General features: G+C 38.1%; 1 protein-coding gene across 3 annotated transcripts in view; it reads left to right on the top strand.

Annotated features, from left to right (window-relative positions):
* The window catches only part of kdm4b (lysine (K)-specific demethylase 4B), a 50,365-nt gene extending 28,598 nt beyond the window's left edge, over nucleotides 1-21,767 (top strand). For 2 of the 3 annotated variants that reach the window (XM_044130605.1, XM_044130606.1), the window contains exons 9-22: nucleotides 3,833-4,029; nucleotides 4,128-4,396; nucleotides 4,533-4,738; nucleotides 5,284-5,407; nucleotides 7,984-8,144; nucleotides 8,235-8,433; nucleotides 9,310-9,386; nucleotides 9,565-9,620; nucleotides 9,780-9,888; nucleotides 12,313-12,510; nucleotides 14,244-14,423; nucleotides 15,119-15,238; nucleotides 17,878-17,970; nucleotides 19,526-21,767. In XM_044130605.1, the coding sequence (XP_043986540.1) occupies nucleotides 3,833-4,029; nucleotides 4,128-4,396; nucleotides 4,533-4,738; nucleotides 5,284-5,407; nucleotides 7,984-8,144; nucleotides 8,235-8,433; nucleotides 9,310-9,386; nucleotides 9,565-9,620; nucleotides 9,780-9,888; nucleotides 12,313-12,510; nucleotides 14,244-14,423; nucleotides 15,119-15,238; nucleotides 17,878-17,970; nucleotides 19,526-20,023 (2,487 nt within the window). In that variant the 3' untranslated portion in view covers nucleotides 20,024-21,767. The remainder of the gene's footprint in view (nucleotides 1-3,832; nucleotides 4,030-4,127; nucleotides 4,397-4,532; nucleotides 4,739-5,283; nucleotides 5,408-7,983; nucleotides 8,145-8,234; nucleotides 8,434-9,309; nucleotides 9,387-9,564; nucleotides 9,621-9,779; nucleotides 9,889-12,312; nucleotides 12,511-14,243; nucleotides 14,424-15,118; nucleotides 15,239-17,877; nucleotides 17,971-19,525) is intronic. The other variant, XM_044130607.1, reaches the window with a different exon arrangement.
* Nucleotides 21,768-25,120: the final 3,353 nt, after the last annotated feature.

The raw sequence follows: 25,120 nt of genomic DNA, 5'->3' as shown, positions 1-25,120 counted from the left end.
CTCTCAACCTTCCAATCTGCACATTAGCCACCAACTATTTTATTTATTTATTTTTTGGGAGGAATTTGACAGTTATTTCACTGCTTGTCAGATCAACGTGAATGCACAGGTATAAATGGCATAAAAATAGCTTTTGTGGTTGCACCATAGTTTAAAAAAATCTTATTCAAAACTTTAAAATGTTCCTTATATGTATAGGTTGCATAAGAAATTAAGATGAATAGCTTTACAAAAGTAGTGACTGTAGGTTTTATAAACTGTGGAAGTTCATTAGTGAGATTGGTTAACAGCAGCGAAGCACAACTGGTTAAAATAATCCTTAACATTATGGCGGTCGCCTGTCACATACTGCCGAGAACACTTTGTCTTCTGAGTTGGCTGGATTTTTAGTGAAAGCCTCTTTTCTGTTTGTTTGGTACTCGGTCACTGTTTGCTGCCGCTCCTCAAAGAAGTCATGGTAATTATTTTTCTTTCCTGTCTGAGAGAGGAGCTGAAATCATTCTCCAGAAGAAATTGCTGGCCTTTTTCCTTTGGAGAGTGAACCTCAGTTTATTAGCGAGTTTAGTTGCAAAGTTATCTCGGTCTGACAAAAAATGTTTTTTTCTGTCTTTCAGTTTTTCTTGAGATATGTTGGCACAAACATTCATACAACTTGAAATTTTCGACTTGAACATTTTTGTCATGTTACAACCACAAACTTCAAAGTATTACTTACTTAATAGTAGTGAAGTGGAATAAAAATGACACATTGGTTTTGAAAGAATTTTACAAGATAAAGGATATGGCATTCAGATGTGCCTTTACCCCAGGAGTGGGTGTTTTTTATTTTCTTTCTAAACTACCTTTCAGCAATTACAGCTGCAACTTTGGGTGTACATTTGTATTCAGTCAATTGGATTCAGGTCTGGACTTTGAATAAGACCATTTTGACATGTGTTGCTCTAAAACATTCTGAGTGTCATCCTCTTGTTTGAAAAGGAACTTCAGCCTTTAACAAGTTTTCTTCCAGGATTACCCTATATATAGTTCTATCCATCTCCGCATGAATTCTGGGCTGCTTACTTAAGCATCCCCACATAATCTACCTGCTGCACTGAGCTCTGACTCACCTGAAGAAGCCTGGAAGCTCTGTGTCTTGACCAATGCACTACTCCTACTTGAGCGAGAAAACTTGGTTTTTGAATTAAATCCACATTTTGTATGTATACAGGATCATCATAAATGATGCTAACAGCCCATATCAATAAATATATCCATATAATGTTGCTAGTATTTTGTGAAAATGTATTCTGTTGTACTCATGTATTTTACTGTTGGAGTGGTAGGATCTTTAAAGATTGTAAAATACAGAACTATTGGAGTAAAGCAAGGCAGATTGAAAATGAATGTCACTTTTTATATTTGTAAAAGCATTTAAAATTTTCTACTATTTCACTGCTCCACTTTGTGTTGGTCATAATACCCAATGAAATGGATATTATGTTTGTGATTTGTGTTTGTGATTGTAGTATGACGTATGGAAAAAAAAAATCAAGACCTGTGAATACTTTTTCAGTTTATTAGTATGAGGTCCTCCTTTATTTAATACTGAATTAGATAATCTTAGTTTTGTGGCCTCAGTGAGTTACAACAGACAAATGAGAGTTTATTGCACTATCATTGAGTTCAAGGGTCCATTAAAAGGCCTCAGGCTTCCTGTTTGCTTTTGAGTAAACAATTTAGCTCCATTAGGAGTCAAGTGGTTCATTGACTGTCTGCCTTGGCACGTTTGTAATCTCAAGTCTTGGGTATCTTGAAATGTGTTTAGTACTTATCAAACAATGAATGTATTTTTATTGGTCCTTGAAAATACTGGCATTGGCTGTTAACTTTAAACCAGCTTATAATAATAACATCTTGCTTTACGCAAAGAAAAGTAGCCCATTTTGGTACACTTCTTTGAATGTTTCATGATGGCTACAGTCAGATGCACTACTCCCTCACAGCACCCCCCACCCCATCCAATCCTGCGCTCTCAACCCAATACCATATTTTAATGTTTCCGCCTGTCAAGTGGTGCCAAGATGAGATGTTGGCTGGATATTGTTTTGCTGTGGCTGTTTGAGCTGTTGTGTTTTCCCATAATTGAACATAAGGCTCTGAGTACAGCTCACAGGCTGATGGGGGGCCAGAATGTAATACAGCAAGCAAAGCAAAAAAGAAAACATTTCACCCCCTCCCTCCATCTATCCTACCCTTATTTCTGTTTGTTGAATCACTGCTGTTTTTATTTCACGTCTTTCCAGATTTTTTCTTCTTTTTTTCTGCCGGTTTTGTTTTGTAATTTTTGTGCTTTTGCTACATTACACAGCTGCTGCCTTCTTCACTCAGCAGAATGATTCACAGAGTTCAATGTTGCCATTGACAGATGTGGAGACATTTTGAAGTGTGAACAGATGCGTCTGTCACACTTTTCTTTCCACTGTAGTAGAGTGCCTAACAAACATATTCATATCTCATAAACCTTTTTACATTGTGTTTTGTTGTACTCTCAATTCTCAATATAATTAAGTAGTGGTGCATAATTGGAAGGGTAATGGAAAAGGATACAAGGTCTTCAAAAACTCTGTCATGCATTGGTATTCAGCCCCCATAACTCTGGTACCCCTAGTTAAATTACAGTGCAATCTATTGCATTTACAAGTTTGAAATTTGAAAACAGAGTCCATCTCAAGGTAATAAATGTTGTTTTAAAAATAATCCAAACAGCATCATGAACACCAAAAAAATGCCAAACAAGTGAAGGAGAATGTAGCAGAGAAGACGGGGTAAAATTTTAAAGCAAAATTTCTGGCTTTCAACATGTTGTTCTATCATCCCAAAATGAATATAAGAGTATGGCACAAGTCCAAACCTACCAGGACATGGCCAACTTACAGATGGGGCAAGGAGAGCATTAATCAGAAGAAATGCATTGTAACTTTGAAGCAGCTGTGGAGATTTACAGCGCAGGTGGGAGAATCTGTTGACGGCACAAGCATTAGTCATGCCAGAACTGGCCTTAATGCAAGAGTGGCAAGACAAAAGCTTGAACAAGCCGAGTTATTTAGGTTATTCAAGGGACACCACAAATATGTGAAGGACCAGAGATGAGATTCTGCCTCATCTCTGGTCAGATGATACGGCATGTTTTTCTGGACACAATTCTAGGAAAATAGATGGGAGTCCTAGAAGGTGAAAAAAACTAGATTTTTGGCAAAGTCCCAATCTATTTCGAAATCAAGACAAGTCTGAAAATTTATGTCCAGATGCTCTCTTTCAAGTGTGCCAATAAAAAAGATTGAACTTGGTTGGAATGTGACAAAATGCAAAAGTTCAAGAGGTGTGAATACTTTTGCAAGGCACTACATGTTTACTGATTTACCATCCTGATATTTTAAATCCTGTATGCAGTGTCTTTTTGACCTTTAAAATGATAAATTGCTCTCAGAAATCATTCTGACTATAAATCTGTTAATTCTGCATGATTAAAGCTTGGATATTACCTTTCTAGGCTCAAGGCAAGATGCCTCAATTGCACCATAATTAATCTGATGGAAAGAGAGAAAAGAATAGTTCTGCATAATTTTTCTCCCAACACATTTATAATCTTGCTGCTGTGGAATTTCAGTCAAACATCTGTAGTTTGACTGAAAACACCAGAGTGACATTTATTCACAGGTTAGGAGATTTTTAAACATTTATTACAGACACTTTGCATCATTTTTTACCTGCAGCATTTCTCTGCTCTAACAAAGTTCTCTTTGTGCATTTGTGTTCATTTTTGTCTTGTTTTGTTTTTTTCCCCCTCCAGTGTTCCTGCCGGAAGGACATGGTGAAAATCTCAATGGATGTGTTTGTTCGCTGCCTGCAACCAAGTCGCTACGAGCTATGGAAACAAGGCAAAGACATCACAGTGTTGGATCATCTGAAGGCTACAGAGTTGTCCAGTCCTGAACTGGAGAGCTGGAGGCAGCACAGGATCACCTACCGGCAAAACCTGCTGCAGAAGTAAGAGGACCAAAATGAGTCTTTTATGAGACTTCATATACAAAGATCTGTTTATTATTACCCAATATTTATAATTACCTGTGTTCTCTGCAAATCAGAGCAATGCACAAGATGAAGCAGGTCCGGCGTCTTAAGCTTGAGGAGGTGAAGGTGCTGGCGGAAGAGGGAATTGAGCTAAATGCAGCTGAGTATCAGCGTCAGGTGGAAGAGCGCGAGGCTCAGCGCAAACAGGAGAGGGAAGAGCGTTTAGCCAGGGAAGCCATGTTGGCCTTGGAGGCCATGGAACGTGAGGAACAGAAGGCTGCTGAGGCCGCTGCAAAGGCAGCAAACAGTCCTGTGAAAGCATTGCACACCCCATTAGCAGAAGGTTAGTGGGAGCCCGCAGATGAGACTACTATATTCCAAACTAGAATTATAATAAAAATGATTTCATTAAAACCAAGAATGGTTTTAAATCCCCAACATTACCTTAAGCATGTACCTTTCTTAATTGTCTTTGTTAGAGCAAGAACTTGATATCAAGCCACCAAACGTCATGGAGGACATTGAGAAGAAGAAGCTGAAAAAGCAGAAGAGGATGTCAAACATTCAAGGGCCCATATCTGGATTTGAAGAAGCATTTGAGCAGTTTGCTAAATCTTCCAATAGGAACGTGGATATAATGTCAATTAAGAACGAAGACATGAACATGGAAATAAACACTGCTCAGGTAAAAACAGTCATGCATAAAACTGTAATTTCTAAATACACATTTATTTTGCATAATTTTAAAGGCAGTAATTACGACTCAATTAATTATTGTTCAGTGTGTTTCCCATGAAATGCAATTTCTTGGTTGGTTTTCAAGTCTTTTCAATGGAAAATAACTACTTACAGAAACAAGGACATTCCTGAGGGACTTTATACCAAGTTGTTTATTTCTGACAAAACTCAATACAAACACCTGTACATATCCTGTTTTGGACTGTATTTTTCATCTGACAGGGTTGAGGACAAATACTAGTAGTATCAAAATAATTGTAGGCTTACTCGCTAACAAAGAAATTTATTACAAGAAAGGAATCCTGGAATAACCTTTGAATAGTTAGATTTACAAAAAAAAAATTTTTATGCACTAGTGGCCTTTATTTAGCAGTGACTTGGCAGGAAATGGAATAGAGAGAGGGGAAAGACATTCAGCAAATGACCCAGGACAACTGTGTTGTTAAATTCAACAATTCTGAAAACTTAAAGAATGTGTTGTTATTACTTTAGCAGCTGACCTTCAATAAGATGAAAATGCCAAAGGAGGTGAAGAAAAGTCGGCGCCATCCTCTTAGTAAACCACCCATGCGCTCGCCTCTGTCCATCGTCAAACAAGACCCGACCACTGAGAAAGGTGCGTGATTTTTATTTATTTATTTTTAATCTGTGCTGTCGGAAGACTATTTAAGAAAACAGATGGTTTAGAGATGAGGATGGAACATTGCATTTTCATCTAAATTTGAACAGGGTGAAAATACAGTGAGATTCACATAATTCTTAACTACAGCTGCAAAAGGCAAAGTGAATACTTTTTTCTGGTTATACAAACAGTTAAAGAAACCATTAAAAAGAAGCAGAGTTGTTATAAATTTATGCTACCTATAAATTGCCGTTTTAAATTTTCTCTTAAAGGGATCTTATAAAAAAGATGCAATAAAATAACATTCGGGTTTGGAAAATTAATTATGACCTAAAACAAACATAATTTTTCAATCCCTCCTGTTATTCATCCCTGTATTAGTTCTCTCCATCAAAGTGCTCAAAGTGAAGAGGACACCATTTTTATTTGTTTTATTGATCTGAGGAAAGAGAAACAAGCTGGACTAAAGTTCCTTGTTGGAATAAATGAAATCAAGATGGCAAGGCTTCTTTTTCCTACTCTCCCCCATTTTTTTTCTTTTCATTTTCTGACTGACACTTATTGATCCAGGGATCATGACTTCCAATTACCTGCTTTCAAAGTCACTTTAGCTTGTGTGGCCGGGGACTACACTCAGTCTGTCCTTCAGAGGGCTGGATGGTGGGAAAGAATGAGGAGGAGGGGCAGTGGTGGGAAAATAGACAACAGTTTAAGGGGAAATCTTGTGAAAAGATCTGTCTGACTTCTGTCCAGGCCTAACAAAACAAAGTGGATCAATAGCTCAAGGGCTATGCCGCGAAATTGATTCTGACCCGGAGTGGCAAATTATTGATGCTTGTGCTGTTTGTGTTCATCACCAATTTTATAAGGACTGACTACAGTATTGCCTTCGAGCTTATTGCTGTTTCTTTTCAAGACCTCCCTCCAGATATCCTTTACAAGTGCTTTATATGTAGTTTTAAAAAATGGGTCTTTGCACAGTTGGGGCTGTCAAAAATAGGTGAGACCATCCTTTTGTTTCCATGCATAATATGATTAATAAAAAAAAGTATAAGCACTTTGGAAAAAGACAAAAAGCAGATGCTTACATAGTTTTATGAATGTAATTTCATCCATCCGTCCATCCATTTTCTGTTCACCCTTGTCCCTAATGGGGTCGGGAGGGTTTCTGGTGCCTATCTCCAGCTACTTTCCAGGCTGGACAGGTCGCAGTGAATGTAATTTCAAATGGTAAAAAATATTTTTTGTTTTCTTTAAATAAATACCCTTGTATTAAATCAAGCTGGTTTCAGTATGAGGTATTTTTACTTGTTAAATCAGACATTCTAATGTTTATATATTTTAGTTAAATAAGTTGTGATTTTTGATGATGAATTTGAAGAAATTATAAACTATGAAGGAATAGAGATTTTGTTCACTTTTGTTGACTGCTAACTTGGAGGCAGTCAAAACAGATAAGGAGCTGGCCTTAGTAAGGGGAGGTGTCCACAGATGGTCTGAGTGTGTGAAAGTTAGAAGATCATGCACTTTCTTTGTGCACACATGATGGGGAGGCTGACATCATTATTTACCCAAGACAGTCTGGCAATTTCTGTATGATGGAAACCCACATAAAACGGCATGAGGAAGGAGGAAAGCCAATTGTAATCTTCAGGCAGGAAGTCAAGTAAAGATCAAAATGGACAACCAACCCTACAATAGAAGAAGACTCAGGGCCATCGTTAAGCTGAAAACTTTGCCTTGTGAGAAGGATTCAGCCCCTGAGCTCCCAACGCTGTGGCTCCAGATCAGACATCCCTTATTGGATGAGCCTCACAACAAAAGCAATGAAAACTTGGTCAGTGAGAAACTAGCTATTCACTCAGAAGAACAGAAGACTTTACGCAGCCTGTCAGCTGTCCAAGAAACTATCAAATAATTTTCCAGAAGATCTGATCTGTCTTGAATAGGGAAGCCATTCCATCTCTTGAAGCCTCCACTTAGAATCCTCCAGTTTCAGAGTTGGGAAAAGTCAGGTTTGATTAAATTGATTTAGTTTTTTTTGTTTTGTTTTTTTTATCTGAATATTCTAGGCTGTTGAATTAAGCTGTACTGACCCTTGAAAAGCATTACTAATTAAGGAACCATATAAAGTCTTTGAGTAGTTGTGGGCCTTCAATTATTTAAGTCACCTTTAATCCTAAATTTTTCAGTGGCAGTAAAATTGCCGTGGTGCCCAGTTCGTAAATCTATAGAAGGTTTTTAAAGGTTGCGTTAAGCCTAAAATTACTTAAACAACACACTGGGGCTCCATTTGAGTGATTAAATAGAACCTGGCTCAGAGTCAAGAACAAGATGCAAAATAGAGAGTGAATGACCGCTGTGGAGTGTGGTCTGTGAATCCTAGTTAACTGTTGACTCAGTCTCATTAATTTATGAAAGGAAGAGGAGTTGGATGGAGAGCTGGTTGAGTGTTTACCTCTCAGAGTGGGAAGTTAGTTGGGAAGAAGCTTAACACATCAGACGACGAAAGAGTGATTTACTGAATAATATGGGTTTTTACTCATCCTTTTTTGTGTCTTTGTCCACAGAGCTGTCCTCTCAAATGCCGATGGATAGCAGCATGAAGAAGCAGGAACACTTATGGCGGAATCACTCACCAAACTTTTTGGCTGAGAAGTCCTTCAATGCTGCCGTGGCCGGACTTGAACCATACTGTGCTGTCTGTTCACTTTTCTGTTCCTATGTGAAGGTAGAAACACGCACTGCTGCGTACACACTTTTTTTTGAGGATACACATGATTACTCAGAAATTTAATATCTCATTTCCCCTCCATTCAAGCCAAACAGAGATGTTATCAGTTTGACCCCTGAAACCTCCCTACCTCGACATGGTAATTCAACTCGACCACTGGTCCCAGAGATGTGCTTCAGTGTAGGAGCAGTCAACACAGAACCACCACCCACAAATTACCATATCGGGGAAGATGGAACCAGTCTTTTGATCCAGTGTAAATGTTGCGCCATGCAAGTTCATGCCAGTAAGTATTAAGCTAATTAATAAACAGTATAATAGGCAATTACAAGTATGTTAGAATACCATGAAAGGAGCTTCTTTCACCCTAACAAGCTAATATGATTTAGGATTTAAATAAAATACTGTTTACATTTTTCAGATCCTTCATTTTGGTGCCTTAATAAATCATATAAACATTCGAACTGATTAGATAAAACTGGTTATTAAACTGTAAATGTGCTAACTAAAAATTCATACTCATTGTGTAGTTATACATATTTAAAAAAAATCTCCTAGTATGGGAAAAAATAGGTTTCAAATGAATAATGTGAATTTCTTGAAAACCTGACGGACTGTTTGTACCAACCCAAACTAACAAACTCATAAATCACATAGCTAACACATATACACGAAGTCCACAACACACACATTAACCCTCCTGGGTTCTTATTATCCCTAAACCTGGAACACACCTTCAAGGCCAGTTCGTTAGTCATCCTGGGAAGAGCAGCTGAAACAGCGCTGTTATTGATAGGAAGACATGAAGCAGAAAGAGCTCCTGTCAAAAATGCCAGTTGTGCATTCCCATACTTTTTGTTCCTCAGTGTTCTGGGCTGGACATTCAGCTAAAAATCATTTAAACATATCCTGGTGTTGTATAAATCTGCTGGTCTGTTTGCTGGTAACCTCAAATTGGGAATTTGAGTGAGAACATTGAGCTATTTATTAACAAGAAAAACAGTTGCTTAGCAAGGAGGTTTGGTGTTCAAATGTGTAATAGCAGAGATTAGAAGGAAAGGTGGCCTTCAGGCTGTTCTGTGTTGTACACATTCACTGGTACAAAATTCAAAATATGTCATAAGGGAACTGGTTAAAATAATCATCATCTCCTCTCTTACAGGTTGTTACGGTTTGAAGCCAGAGTCTGTCAGGGATTCCTGGACCTGCGCCAGGTGTACAACAGAGTCCTGGGTAGTGGTAAGTGGATGCTTAGCTGATGTTCACACACAGATGGAGAATAATGGCTAATTTACTTCACTAATGTGTTAAGTCATTATGCATGTTCAAGAAATATCCAGAGGTGTGAGGTGTTCTAAAAGACTTAGGATTTTTCATCTCAAACCTTTGATTTTAAAGAATATATCTGTTGTTCTAGGAATGCTGCCTCTGCAACCTGCGTGGAGGAGCATTGAAGATGACAACAGACAACAGGTGAGTGCTTTGAAGACCTTTTGTAAGTTTATATATTTAAAATGTTAAACTAATCAGAAAAATGGATTTATAGCAAAAGAATCCGACATTTTGTCCTTAGAAGATCCAGGGTTTTTTTTTTTGTTAAAAATGTCCTTTCCTGTTTGATTTGATCTTCAGATGGGCCCATGTCATCTGTGCCATCGGTGTTCCAGAAGCTCGCTTTGTCAACGCTATTGACAGGGAGCCGGTGGATGTCAGTGCTGTCCCAGATACCCGCAAGAGTTTGGTAAGTGCAGATGGAGACAAATACGAGGTCTGCACAAGTCTCGTACTATCGTTTATTATTAAACAGGCAGGGTTCAGCTTTCTTTATATTACCAGCCGTCTTTGGGGAAAGTAAAAACTTTTCTGTATTGATGCTCACCATGATGATTTTCCTGTACGCTTATAAAGTCTCCAGGGCCTCCTCCAGTCTTTCCCTACTCTGAAGCGGATTGCTTTCTTTCCTGTTCATTGCCTTTGTGTCTGTCACTTTCTCTGTTGCCCTGCTTCCTTTCCTGTTGGATTGATAGATTGTAGTTTTTTTTCTTTCTTTTTTTTCGAGAAGTGGGGTAAAACAGACATGCTGAGGGGAATGGCTGAATAATCAGCTGTCATTTCTCACTGCGCCACATGAACTGCATCGATCCCGTGGGTTGAAGGCAATTTCCCCATTGCTGCTGCATTTTTAAACGCAACTTATTTTGTTCTTTCCTTTCGCTGCTTTTGTTTTATTACAGTCCCTCTTTTGCAGTCTCTGCTCTGTGGCGAGTGATGGGAGCACTTGCTGCTACATTATCACAAACGCACAAATAACATCACCTCTCAGCCTCCTCTTCTCTCTGAATAATCTATCAAAGATAAGCTGGGTGACATTTGCATCGATGCGCTGTCAGAGAAGGTTTCTTTCGTCTCTACTTACAAAGCTTTGAGATGGAGTTGTGCGCTCTAATGATTCGGATGACTGGTCTGATCAAATGTGAGCACACACCCATGGAACCAGTTTATATCACGCTGTGTTCTCCTGTCACCGTGTCACCCTTCTACTCTTAAACATTTGCCTCTCAGGAATCTTATCATTGTTATGTTGGATTTTATAGGCCATTATTGGATGGCAAAAATCCTAAAAAAGATGTAATTTTGGCCAAAATTTGATTACATTTTTCACATTCTACAGTAGTGTATTTATAGTTAAGAAGTTGTAAATCACAATCAACAAATCATAATTTTGCTTCAGCTGCAAAATCCAGAACTATGAAAAAATTAACATCGACTTATCTTTATATTGATTATTCCTTAAATTAGTTCAACCTAAAAGGACTTTCAATTTAGCAGTGGCATCCTGGTAAAAGGATAAATCAACATGCAAGTTTGTATCATGCAAGAACTGGCATAAGCTGTTTATATCATATTTATGTTCACTTTTACTTTTACAATACTAATTAAGTTTCCAGATCTGTAGAGATTTTGAAGATGAAAATGGAAAATGTATGTTAATAAAGGCAAAACTGATGTAAATATTGATTTGTTATTCATTCTGACAATGACAAATGCCTTCCCATATGAAATTTTTTCTCAATACATGACTTACAAAAAGCTTAAGACACAAAAATCACAAAAAACGCACACTTTAAATGTATTTTTATATAGGTGTTGCATAGCCTTGTTTGGAGCCAAAGTCAGCAGTTTACTTTTAAAGAGATGTATAGTGAACTGTCTTATTTGCTGACTTAATATGAACATTCAGCAGCGAACTGCAACACAATTAATGTTGCTGCTGAGTTTTGCTGTTTGCTTTTATATCAGCGTCTTCATGATGTTTCAAAACTGCTAGCTGGTAGCAATCATAGGAGGCAAACTGACCTGCACAGGAACAAAAATGAAATATTGACATGATGATAAAAAAAATGTATTCTTTCATTGATTGGTTGTGTTCTCCTGCTGCTCAGTCATTTTAATTTTCATTTGTTTTTAAAGAAGGGGCTATATAAAACAGGGACAGAAAGGGGAATTTAAAAGACAGAATGTTTCTGATGTTCTCAACTGATCCAAGTTAATGTTGGTGTTTAATTAACATATATCTAAACAGATGATGTGATGCCTCTTGTCTTTGAATAAAGTTTGTTTTGTGAGTTGAATAAATGTTATTTAGGTCACCAGAGATACTAATTCAAAAAGCCTTCAGTCCTTTGCTCATAATTTAACTTGCTTGTAACAGTGCTACAGATTACTCTGGTCCAAGAGATTTTGTCCGCAGTGCACACAGAGTTTCAAATGACTGCCACGTCTCCTGGTCGTCCTGCTGCCATGTAGTTCCTTACCAGAATATCCAGTCGTTTCTTCTAATCCTAAATACGTATTTTATTGTGTCTGGTTGAAGGACTCATGTTGGATAGGGGGAATAGTGATTTTTCAATCACACAAACTTAAATCCTGACATATAGAATATTTTTTAATATATTAAGGTTTAAAGTTACAAACAAGTGTTTAGTCTTAAATGTAGAATATTCCAATAGCTGCAAATAATGTATAAATGGAGAGTAGTAAAAGAAAATGATAGGAAAGAGGAAAATCGGTCAATATGGGTGGTAGAATTTGAGTTTTCAGCATTGAAAAGAGTATCTCTGTATGCTTAAAGAGGAACTGAAGTGTGTGCTTTTTGTCTTTACAGAAATGTGTATTTTGCCACACAACAAACCCCAGTCCGAACCGCGGCGCCTGCATCCAGTGCACACATGAGAACTGCGCCACCTCTTTTCATGTCACATGCGCCCAGATTGCGGGAGTGATGATGAAGCCCGCAGACTGGCCCTACGTGGTGTCAGTCACCTGCCACAAACATAAAAAGGGCCTCCAGACGGTGAATAAGGTGAGTGTGTTTGTATTTTTCACTTTTTGTGCTACGTTGGTGTAAATCAGGGATATTCAAAGTGTAACCCGGGGGCCATTTATGGCCCTTGGAATTATTTTCTTTGGCCTCTGACTGCAGTTCAATAATGATACAAATCTGGCCCTCCGAGACTTTAGTAATTTTCAATGGCAAGTTATATCTTCTGACACAAAAGAATATTAAGTACAATAATACTTTTTTTAGCCTTTTTTTTTTTTTTTTGCTTTTATTTTTATTTTGCAATAAATAGTGCCACAAACATACAGCCACATTGTACTAAAGATCTGACTTTGTCACACTCATCCAATATGCTGTGCTAAATATGGCAAATATTTTAGAAGAAGCTAAAAACATTTTATGGACCAGCAAAGAAAGTAGCTAGTTCAGGAAGTTAAATAACTGAAACACCTTAAAGTAATTATAAACAGGGAAATAAGCATAATAAACGTAACCCCAGAATTGACATGACTACCCCTCTGCCCCCATGCTGACATAGAGCAATCCTCCCCCAACCATTTCAGAGCTTTTGTCAGCAACTGACCAATCAGCGTTCCTAAGTACAGTACTCCGACAATATTGACAGTATAGATTTTGAGGAAAATAATAGATAATCACAGTCCCAGTTGTCAGTGGGTAATATGCATTCCCGACAGCCGTTACCCAGAACGTGTAGAGGACGGAATACAATTGATTAAATTTCCTAAACCAAAAAGAAGTCTGGAATAACGCAAGAGATGGATCATGGACTACAGCTCACCTCACGTCCAGCTGAATGGAACTGATGGAAGGAAAATACCAAGTTAGTCAGCACCACGAAGGTAACTGATAGTAAACTACCCAGTTTTTCTAACAGACACTTATTGATAGCTCCGTGTTAACGACTCATGGGAGACGCCTCAGGCTCCGTGCTAACGACTCACAGTTGACAGCTAAGCATCAAATAAACACAACTCAGTTAAACTAAAACAACAGTGCTAAACATCTAATAATTTCCAGATCAATAAGTTAAGGTAGTTATGCTTGATTTTAAGCGTGTAGATTCCATTGTTAGCTCTATGGCAGCATGAAAACAGACCGAGCTAACTGCTATATTGGCATTTAAACACTGTTTCATACTACTGTTTATTTCTAAGCATTTTCCTGAAGGCAGATTTTCACAAGCCTGTATTATTTAAGTTATTACTCACCCATTTTGTCTGTGCAAGGTGCGTCCCACAGCGTTCACATTCACATCCAACCAGTCTTTGTGTCCCTCATTTTTCCTCTAGGGTTTTATCATTGACTTCTCCGTTATTTCCTGCTAATAACCTTATAGACCTGACATAGGACTAGTTAGAGAATTTTCTTCCCTGCCGTCTTTGCCTCAGTGTTTGTTTATAACAACACTATAAGGAAAAAATGACTCAAAAAATGTCTTTGGTAACTTTGAGGTCTTTGAGGTCCGTTAGTCTGCCATAATAACAGGTGGTGGACAGCTCTACTTCCGCAAGGGGGTGGGGTCAACATCATGTCAATTGGATAAACCCATCTCAAACTCCTTTTAAAAAATAATATTGAAATTCTTGCATTAAATATTACTTTTACTTCTATTTGAGGATACTCATATTTGGTTTCATATGCCAGTGACGGAACATGATTAATAATTATAGAATAACTCGGACATTGCTCTTGCTGAGTCCCAGTCCTGACTCTTGTCTTGTTTTTGTCTGAAGCCTCGGGCAGCCCCTAAACCTGCTCCTCAGGGTCTAGACCTGGGCCTCAAGGTTATTGGGCGCAAATCCGACAGTTGGTACTACCACTGCACCATCATTGGCATTGCAACGCAGACGTTCTACGAGGTCAACTTTGAAGAAGGGTCATACTGTGACAACGTGCACCCAGAGAATCTAGTGGTGAGTGTTTTCACCAACAGGGTTGTTATGCAGTCTGGAATTTGATCTCAATATTTATTGGGTCTGAATAAGTATAGAGTAAAAAGGATGTGTAAAATTATTTGTATTTGAAGACTTTTATTCCCCATCTCATTTATTTCTTTTTGTTCTTAGATGTAGAAACCACTTGGTATAGGCAATGGAAGGTAGACTGAGTACTCAGGAAAGTTCTTTGTCTGGTATATTTATATGAAAAATTTGGAGGATCCTTCCTCCATTAATCCGAACAGCTATTCTTATGATTATAGTCTGTATGGTACTTTCATTTCAAAGCTTACAAATATATCCTAGCAACTGAGCCATGGCTGAAGGTGTAGAAAATGTATTCTGCTTTATAAATGTAGATAACCTTTAATATTTGCTATTTAAAGATGGCAAGAAACAGTACTTTAATAAAATTTAATTATTAAAACTTGCTTCTAGGGAGGTTGAATTCATAACGTAGCTATACAAGTAATCTAATTTAAAATGCTAAATATTATCCTTGAATTTCAGAAGTTCAAACTTTTTACTAAGCTGCAAGTGTCTGGAGATAAGGTTTACCCTTGCAGATGTAAAACTAGAACTATGAATGAAATCATGCAGAGTTCTATAATTTAATGCTTTTCTCCTCTATTCGTTTTCCAGCTTTCTCATCTTTGTCCTTCCTCTTCCAGAGTCACGACTGTCTGCGTAACGGTTCTCCTGGTGCAGGGGAGCTGATTGTGGTCAGTACACCGGATGGTGAAAGCCTAAATGCTTCCTTTGTCAAAGAGCATGTCCACAAGCTCTACCAGGTGAGGGGAAATCTGTTAACCTGATTCAGCTGTTCAGGCACAGACAAATCACAGTTAGCTGGTTTATGTGGGACAAAAAAATTGCTGGTGAAAATATTGCTTCCTGAACAGAGGAACGAGGAGTTGCACAGAATTTTTTGCAAGCACTATAACAAAAAAATGCTTGCACGAGAATTGTTGCACAGTCACATTTAGAAATAAAGTGAAGGATAAAGTCTCACAGATGCATTTTGGAGAATTTATAGGTCAAGTTTGGAGATTGACCCATTGCTGTGTGATGCCTTGAGTGCCAACTCCACACTTCCTCTGGTTGACAGATGAGACCCTGATCTAGTAAAAAAAAAAAACTTGAATATACTAGTTGTATATTTGTATATTGAGCTGAATATACAGCTAGTATTTCAATCTGGAGAGACTCAGACTGAGAAAAGCAGTGATTAAAAAGTTTATTGACATACATGAATTAAAGTTCTTTGGCGCTCGGGCCCCAGCGGAGGACATCGAGCTGTGAATTGCAAAAAGCTCGGATGAGCATTCCCGATGCTGGTTAGGAATTTCATCCCCCCGGGGCCTGACACTGGTGATGGAGGTTGGTGAAGGATGCGTGGCTGGAGAGCCAGGAGAGTGGAGGTGGAGAAGGGGCAGAGGTGGGTTGAGCGCAGCTGAAAAGCGGAAGATGCTATGGATGGAGGTCCTTATCAACTGGGGGTTGGTTGGTGATTGGCTGTGATGTGGCTTAGTCCAGTGTTGATAGGTCGACGATGATGAGTGGGACTTGCCAATTGGATGACGCAGGTGGGGCTAGAGTCTTCCAGTTTGAATTTATGCCTAGGCTTCATATTCAGTTGAAAATTTTTCAACTCAATATTCTTAGTACTAAGCAATTAAACAACTTAAAATATTCATCACACTATTTTTTGAAAAGCAACGCTGTCTAGATTTGTTATAGGTTTCTTTTTTTTGTGCTGATGTCACAGTACTAAGAGTGCAGTGTCCATTTTACGGCTGCGTAATATTAGGAAAAATTTGACATGCACTAATATTGGCAAACGTTATGATAAGAATATGGTTTGAGATAACTACACAAAAATTTGAGTGTTCCTCTGTTTGGAAACTAGATTGTCTTTCTCCTTTAGAATAGGAAATGTGGAAACCTGATAAACTCTATCAAGCTTCTAAAGGACAAAATCATTCATCATTTCCAATTCAAATGCATTTTAATGAACGTTGCTTGTGTCTGATTTGACGTGATGCTTTGGCTGTACTCTCTTATTGGTTACAGCTAACCAGGCAATTGGGCTTTTCAAGCTTTTTATGCATAATTAAAACGTCTCCAAACATATTAAGGACACAACTAGCAATCTAGTGACCATCCATTCAGACTCTAACTTATTGCACTCCAGGTCATTCTTTGCAAACAGTGATACTGCAGTAACAATAAATTTAAGATGTGTTGTGGAACATGCAATGGTTCTATAAAGTGGAAGTGACTTAATTTCTAGGACTTTTACAAACAAATGGACATCCACAAATGAACTTGGAAGCAGAAACACACATATGCATGTTTAGCAAGAAAATGTAAAGATTCTTCTCCAGATTTTGCCTTGATTCTTGTTTCTGCATCCCATTTGTTGTTGTGGATGTCTCCAGCTGCTCAAATAAAAATATGGACCTGAGGTGATTTTTCTTATTTTTTTCCATTGATCACTTGCATAATTTCTAACGTATCTCTTGTGATTTCACCACTGCTATTTTTAAAATGTCGTCACTTTACATTCATGTGTTTTGCCTAGATGTTATGTGACACTGTGACTTATTAACTAAGCATAGAGCATAATAGTGAAAATGATGAATGGCAATTTTAATTTTCTTTCCATAAATATGAAAAGTGACTTGCATATACATTCACCCCAAGGCGATATTTACCCACCGTTCTTACCGTCCAATTACAGCTTAAAGTCTTTTGAGTTATCATAATGCTTCAACATTAGTTATTCTCCACTTTGTGATGAGATGTAAAAAGGTTCACAAAAGTGTTGATACTTTTTCAAAGGTGTTTTACTACTGTGAGTATTGCTGTTGCAGTTTTCCAAATGACATCCACATTCTTGGATCATTAAATTTTTTATTTAGTATTTTTGACATGCTTTTGCGCTGAACTAAAACAAAACAAAAAGAAAGAAAAACAAGCCTCCGGCTGTTAAAGCAGCCAGAGTCACAACCCTGACCTTTTTCCCCTGTTGCAGAATATTGTTAAAATCTACATTTATATTTAAGGAGCTTAAGTGAGGCTCTGATCCAGTCAGTGAGCAGCTTTGGTTCAATGCCATGGTCAAGGATAATTTGACAGCAGCACATGTTGGTTGATGGTTCCATTGTTGTAGCGCTGACTGAGACGGGCCCAGGTTGGGTTCCCTGGCTTACCTTTGAATTTTTACTCAGAACCAATCTGATTTTCTCTGTCATTTATTTCCTGCTGTGTTCCCATTTTTTGGGCAATGAAGTTAGTTTCGTTCCAGTTTAACCTCTCAAGATTACCAGTTTTAGCAACTTCAAAGTGGTGCCAAATATTTTCTGTTTTACAAAAGGAGAAACTATTGAAATTTCCAACTAATTAATTGTTCAATACTTTAATTTAGGTGGAGTTTCAGGATCAAAGTCAGCTGATGCTCAAACAGTCAGAGATCTTCCAGCTGGATCATGAATTACCTAAAAGAGTTAGAGCTCGACTGGTGAGTATTTTACTCAAACTTTACTTTCCGTTGCCCTCAAACTCCACTTTTGTCTAATTAAAGTCCATTTAGAGCAAATGAGACACCAAACGGGGAATGCATTCATGTGTGGCTCCCTTGTGCTTAAGAAGTCATTACCATGTTGGAGTTCAAATGTCCTGTGGTTCTCATACCTCACTTATAATGTCTATTTTTTTACTTAACCAAGCTTGTCATGGCCAGAAAGCAAAACAAACCTGCATTACTGTCTTTCACAGATGACTAGGTGATGTCGCAGGCTGCACCACACTCACTCATATGAGTGAGTGTGAATGTTTGTGAATTAAAAGGGAAGTTTGAAGCAGTATTTCTCATTGCAAATTCTACTTTATTTGATAGTTCTCCAACAGATAAATTATAGCAAACAGCATTAAGCATCCCCGACCAGAACTCAACGTTGATTTGAGCATTTCAGCATAAACACTGGACAATAATCTGATGCTAACATTTGTCTGGTAAATAAATGCTTTGCTTGGCCATTAGAGGCTTTGATCTTCAACATAAACATGTTCATAAAATGCTGGCCATAATCAGCATTACAGAAATCATATTGAGATTCTTTTTAAATGATTAGTTTTGAAATAAAAAACAGGTATAGTTCTGCATATTCAACACGGTTGCTTTTGTTGTACAAACCACCCAGATTGCTCAGATTTTCAGAAAACAGTCTTCTGATTATATGCAAAGTACTTCACATCGTCAGCATCAGGCATTTAAATCTAAATGGATGTGAAAGCTGAGGATGTGAAACTCATATCAAATTCCTTGCTGTGTGCACAAGCAATAAAATGCACAGCGAGATATAATTTTATTATAGCGGCCTGTAAAGCTGCCTTCATGAAGACCTCAGGGCACCACAGACTATTAATGTTTTTAAATTCAAACTTCAGGTGTCTTTTGGGCCACTGAACTTTAGCAGTTTTTTTATTTTGTGAAATTTTAACCTTCTGAAGTTTTGTTCGACAGTTGGACTTTAAATTGGTTTTACATTGTACAGTTTTTTTTCTTACTAGACATTTTTAACATTTATTTTAGTTCAATATTCCTTGTTTAGGAAATGCTATAAAAAAATTGGATTCTGTTTGTTACTCTTAGTTTCTTCTTTTTTCTGGTCTAAACCACTCTTAGATTTCAGGTTATTTCAAAGACACTAGGTGGACTCTAGACTCCACTTCAGCAGCTTTGACCTCTCAGCCACTGAGTTGACAAATCAAAAGCCAAAAAATTTTTAGACATAAATCTATTAGTGATGATTCTGTCCCTGGTGATTGCAACTCAATTAAAGGGATTTCAGTGTTTTATTGCTGTGAGGCAAGAGGAAAGACTCCAGTCGGGATTAAATTCATCTCTGGTTCCTGAAAAAAGGTTCCTGTTGTGGGAATTCACCTTTTGTTTGTGTAAAAACTTCCTGGGATAGAGCACATGTGAATGGAAGCGCAGAGATATAAAAATGCGGCTCTGTCTGCTTTAAAAACTCCTGATGAAGTTTTCTGTGTGTTTTTCTGTCTGCTTCCAGGCTTTGCCTACACCACAGGAGGAAGTTCGCCCAGCTGATGAAGCTCAAGCAGCGAAGCGCCGCCGGCTGCCCTCCAGCTCAGCTGGGCCTAACACCCCGGTTCCACTTTCAGCACCAGCACAGCAGAATCACAGTATTACCACTCAGCCAACCGTGGAGCCTCCCTCCATGACTCTTACTACCAATCAGGAAGCCCCCACTCCCGTCAGCAGCGTTCAGACGGACACAGAGACCCCAATGGACACAGTCGACAACCTCGCTGAACGCCCTCCAGTCTCCAACCCTCCGCTGACTCAGCAGCCCATCCCTTTTCAGGCCACATTGAACTCTGACCCCTTCCTGTCTGCTCCGTCCTCCTCCTCACCACCACCACCACCTCCACCACCACCACAACACATGGCTGACAGCTACACACCAAGCAGCGGCTACGTTTCCTACATGGAGACACTCCTCCACTCACATTTTCCTCAGGACGAAGCCCCAGGCCCAGTGTATTAGAAATCACCTCCACCATGTTATTAGTCAGCTGACAGTGGCTGAGCCAACAGGAAGTAAGCTAACGGAGGGGAACTCTGAGTGCTGATGGACACATGTTTCCTAGGCGAGAGGAGGAGGAGGAAACAGGAAATCAGAAGCACTCTTTTAATGCATGGTCCTTTTTTTATATTTTCGAGTCAATATGTTTGCAGAGGGGCTTCGGCTTGCTCTGGGGCAGCATCATAGCAGCAATGTTTGTTTTGTTTTTTCTTTCTTTCTTAGACTTTATTTTGGCAGCTGCTGTGCTTTTTTTTTTTTCTTTTGTGTTGATATAAATAATTCTCCAGGTTGGCGTCTGTTCCGTACTTTGTTGCATCTGTTCAATTATGGCACACTCATGTTCTTCCCACAGAAACTAAAGCATTATGGCAGCATCTCAGCAGTGAGGCCTGGTGGACATAAGCTGTTCTTACTCAAGTGACCAGCAACATCCGTTTTTAAATCCAGCTAATAGTAGCCTGGATATCATCAGGTGGACCCACGTCATCCACCTACAGGCTCTCCTTTTAGTCGAGGTGTGTTGTTGTCATATTTCCAGACATAAACTGTGGGAAACGGGGTTAAAAGAGAAATATATTGTAGCTGGAACTCAGTATTTAAATGTCTTTGTTGAATATTGAAAGAATTATTTGTAATAGAACAACATGTTGAATGCAAACACTAGTAGATTTGTCTGGAGGATGCATTGAGGTTTAGTGATGATGTAGTTATCAGAGGACATTTTGTGTTAACATCATGTGGTGGCTCCCCGGTTTTTTTTTTTTTTCTCCTCACACCAACACAATCTCAGGGTTCCTACAAGCAGAGGCCAAGTATGACGACCCAGAAATTTCCCACGTTCACAATCGGCAGAAGAATTACAGTTCCTGATACCATCAATTAGTCCCTGGTGTTCTGCTGTTTGTCAGTGTTGTTGTGGTTTAATATCACCAAGCTCCTAATTGCACTTAAACTTGACAAAATATAGGAAGTTCAGCAACTAGAAACATCTGTAGGAACCAAAAAAAAAAATTACATATATTGCACCGTATTTGAGTTTCAATTGTAAGTAAAAAAAACTATATTGTAATTTGTCGTATGTCTGTTTTTCTATTATTCTACTCTTTCTATGTCAATTTTCTGAAGTGAATTCACGAACTTGGCCCACCATGAATATTAATACCTTGATTTTTGGATAGATTTTACAAGCCCATTATTCAATTTGTACTGCTGACCACAAATTCTGTTTCCCGTTTTTACTGCATATGTTCATTCTGTGCTACAGAAAAGCATAAACTACTGATGAACTGATTTCTTGTAACACAGACCCAGTGTACATACCGCAGGCCTTGTGTTGTGATTCACATTTGTAAATGTCACATTATTTCTCCCTATATCCTGTCGCAGCTAAAACATTTGAGCAGAGGTGCGTTTCAACTGAGATCTACTCAAACAAAAATTAACTCTTGGGGATTAAAGTGGGCTACTTTTGGCCAACTCTTTTGTGTTTTGTGTGATTTGGTGAACTTTTTTATTCTCTCCATTCAAATAATAGGAATGCAGAGGTACTAACACCTGATATTTATTAGTTGTAATAATGAAAGCTTGTTGCTGTAAATGTAATTAAATTATTTTTTGTTTTTTGTGGGGGTGGGGGGTTTGGAAACTAAAGTCATGATCATATATGCAACTTACATGCTAGTAAAATAAAAAACTCATAAACTTCTTTCTAGGTTTGGGAACTCTCACTTTAAATCTATTATCTCATTAATGCAAAGTTCCAGCACTGACCTTAAAATAATAATAAAAAAAAATTTATAGCCCATATATTTTCTTTAACAGTTCTTTAATTAGTCTATACTGGACAATGCTAATGATGTCTTATCACTTGAAACAATTTAAATAAGTAAATTTAAACGATTTTAATATAATTTTCACATGCAAGGAAAATTACTAAGGTCTTTACCCGAGTTTCTAAATCTAACCTGAAGAGCCAACAGATTCCAACCTGGTATTTCTTTTATTTTACAAAAGTGTCAAAGCTGTCACCATATATCAATATGAGATAGCTAATATGTAACAAAAATCAATCTCCTCCCAGTGCAGAAATACAAAAGCAACCAATCAGAGCCAGGAGGAGGGTCTTACGTTGTCAGTCATCCTCTTGTATGTGCTTTTGAATTTGCTGATGGCTGAGAAACAACTTGCCGTTACTGGAAAATTATTTGTCCGCTACCATTGTTGGCTATGCTAACTAACTAGCATTCATGGCAGGTTCTGCTGTGGTGAACCAGCTTTAGCGTAGCAGAGAGAAAGAGGTAGCATACAGGGGTCTGATTGACAGCATTAAGACCCTCCTCACAACTCAGATTGGTTGCTTCTGAACAAGCTGTGTATTTCTGTAGTTATTGTGAGAAAACAGATGACCTCATTTTTTTTTTTTTTTACAGATTTTGAATGTGAAAAAAAAATAAACATTTTTTTTATTTATTTTTTTTATAAAAATTATTACATCTGACTTGTATTTCATATGGAGTTTGGGCTGATTGGATGCTAGAGGTAGCCATTTGGACGTCAACTGATTTTTCTTCACAACCACTGATGTTTACGCTCCTTCTGACGTTTTTTCAGGTGAGTAATATCTGATTTCTTGTAACACAGATCCAGTAATCCAGTTAAGTGCACACTGTGTGACATAAAATGCATAAGCTGGCATAACGTTTTGGTTCAACCCACCTCCTCTTCTCCCCTGTAGTAATGAGAAATCTTAATGTTCCAGAATAGCAGAGTTTAGTGCCACACATTAATATTCTGCGCGAGTTCAGCTGTAAAACATATTTTGTTCGGTATAGGTGAATATTGCTTACTGTGAATATTTGCGGTACAAATGTAAACGTATTCATAAAGAGCTGATTACTTATTGGGATGTGCTAACGTTTCTCATTCCTACTTTTTTTTCATAATTCTGATTTTTATCACTTGTAGAAAACACTAAAATTGACATCTTTTTCCAAAAGCAAAGTTCTCCTGCACAATTGCATATCTGTCCTTAAAGCTGTCTGCTCTCATGTGCCCATCTGTATTATTTTTTTATTTTTATTTTTTCTCCAGCAGCCCTGAAAATGAGTGAGCTCATTTAATGTTGCAAGAATGCATCACTTTGATAAATTTGCTTGCTTGTTGCAGAACTAAAAACATTTTTCATTTATTTATTTTTTTACATTAAAGCATTTTCTAGGAGTAAAACTCTCAGTTCTACATGCTGATGGCATCAATCTACAAGAATAAAAATGTATCACAGCCTGATTTTTGCCCAGGAGTGTTTTCCCTCATGTCCTCACACATGACCAGAATTTTCTTATACTTTGCACCTCTGAAATTTTAAGGAGCTCTTGAGAACTGGGTGGTGAGAAGGTGAGAAGTTAAAGGGAAGGTCACTAAATAAACAAAACCTATTTATCTTGTAGACAAATTGCAGAGATGTTAGCTCTCTTTCTCTCTCTGCTCCATGCACACAATGACGACTAGCTGAGCATATGCCAGGACTGCACTGCCCTACTTGGAAAAGGGCGACCATTAACATTCTGAAGTGTCCCTGATCTCTTTGCTGAGGAGCTTGGGACGTGCCAGCTTGGCAATTACCTTAACAACTCCAGAGTTTGATTTCTTTATTCAGTTGAGCCGGGGAACAACAGAGCAGAAACAAGCTGCAAAGGACTTTAGAGGACAAAAGTTTATGCTGACCCATCTGTGGTTCATTTGAACAAAGGAGAGGGAAACTATTTTGTGCTTTTTGGCAATACAGCCAGAAGGGTTTAGGGAACAGGATTTGTTACTGCTACTGAAGAAACAACACATCTCTGGAAGTTCAAGGTAGGTGGGCACAAGTGTCAGAGTGACCATCAAATGTCCTTCAGGATGACATTTAAATCTCTAACCTAATGGTTGACTATCTCACAGCTGAATAGCTCCTGTGGAAATGGAAATCACTGAATGCAATTGAATCTAATTGCAGATGAAAGTGGCAATTATGTTGACAAGCTGGTTGATATGACAGGCTCCATTATAGCCTTAAGCTTTTATTACATTTCTGCCTCGTAAATCACATCACCGAAGTTGTATCAGACCATAATGACTCAGTCGAGCTCAATCTGTCAGCACTGTCTTTCGTTAAAATGGGGATAAGACGGAATTATTAGTGGTTGCTCTTCTGTATGAACTCCACCAAATATCAAAGTCTTGGCAGAGACATGACTGTGGGTGCTGTGAATCTACAACAATCCACAAAGGCATCCTCCAGGGGGCTGAGCTAGATCACAAACTGTTTGACAAAACAAGCTGTAGAAAGCCTAAATAAATAAATAAACAGAATATTTTCCTGATGTCTTTGTCTAAACAGTTCATTTGTTCCTCTGTTTTAGATCATTTCTGTTCTTCAAAAAGAAAGGCCAGAGAAGCTAATTTTTGTATGTGACAGCGATCATCTTAATAAATACAACGTGACGTTAAATGGGGATTTAATTTACGAGAAGAAAAAAGCAATCCAATCCTACCTGGATCCATGTCAAAAAGAAGTTGCCCTCTACACCTAATAACTGGTTGAACCAAGAACTTTGCAGAATAGTTTTAATTTAGTCACATTGGAGAGTTTTTGAGCTTGGACAGCCTGTGCAACGTCAACTCAGCCAGGGGGGTTCCAACTTCCCACTGACAGCACATGCATAGAAGCAATAGAAAACTTGTCCAGAAAACTGACAGACAAACCAGTTCTATTTTCATTTTTTTTATCTGGGGTTTGCACATGCTCCTTTTTACTGTCCTCCTGGGTAGCTGCCCGAACAGTTTATCAAAAGCCAATACAGGTACAGACCAAACGTTTTAATAAAGCCTCCCATTTCTTGAATGCAGAAGATTTACTTTTGTTCCAAAAGGAAAAATAAATGTTTAAATAATATGTTCCCAAACACAATTACGTAAAGAAAGAGATCCAGGGTTGCTAGAGAGGTACACACACATACAATGGTGGTAAGTGCCAGCCCATATTAATGAAGTGAATCTTCATCCAGTCACACACAACAA

This window comes from Gambusia affinis, linkage group LG10 (genome assembly GCF_019740435.1).
Source record: "Gambusia affinis linkage group LG10, SWU_Gaff_1.0, whole genome shotgun sequence".
Lineage (NCBI taxonomy): Eukaryota > Metazoa > Chordata > Actinopteri > Cyprinodontiformes > Poeciliidae > Gambusia > Gambusia affinis.
The sequence above is the reverse complement of the archived record's forward strand: the minus strand, read 5'-3'. Positions and strand labels throughout refer to the sequence as shown.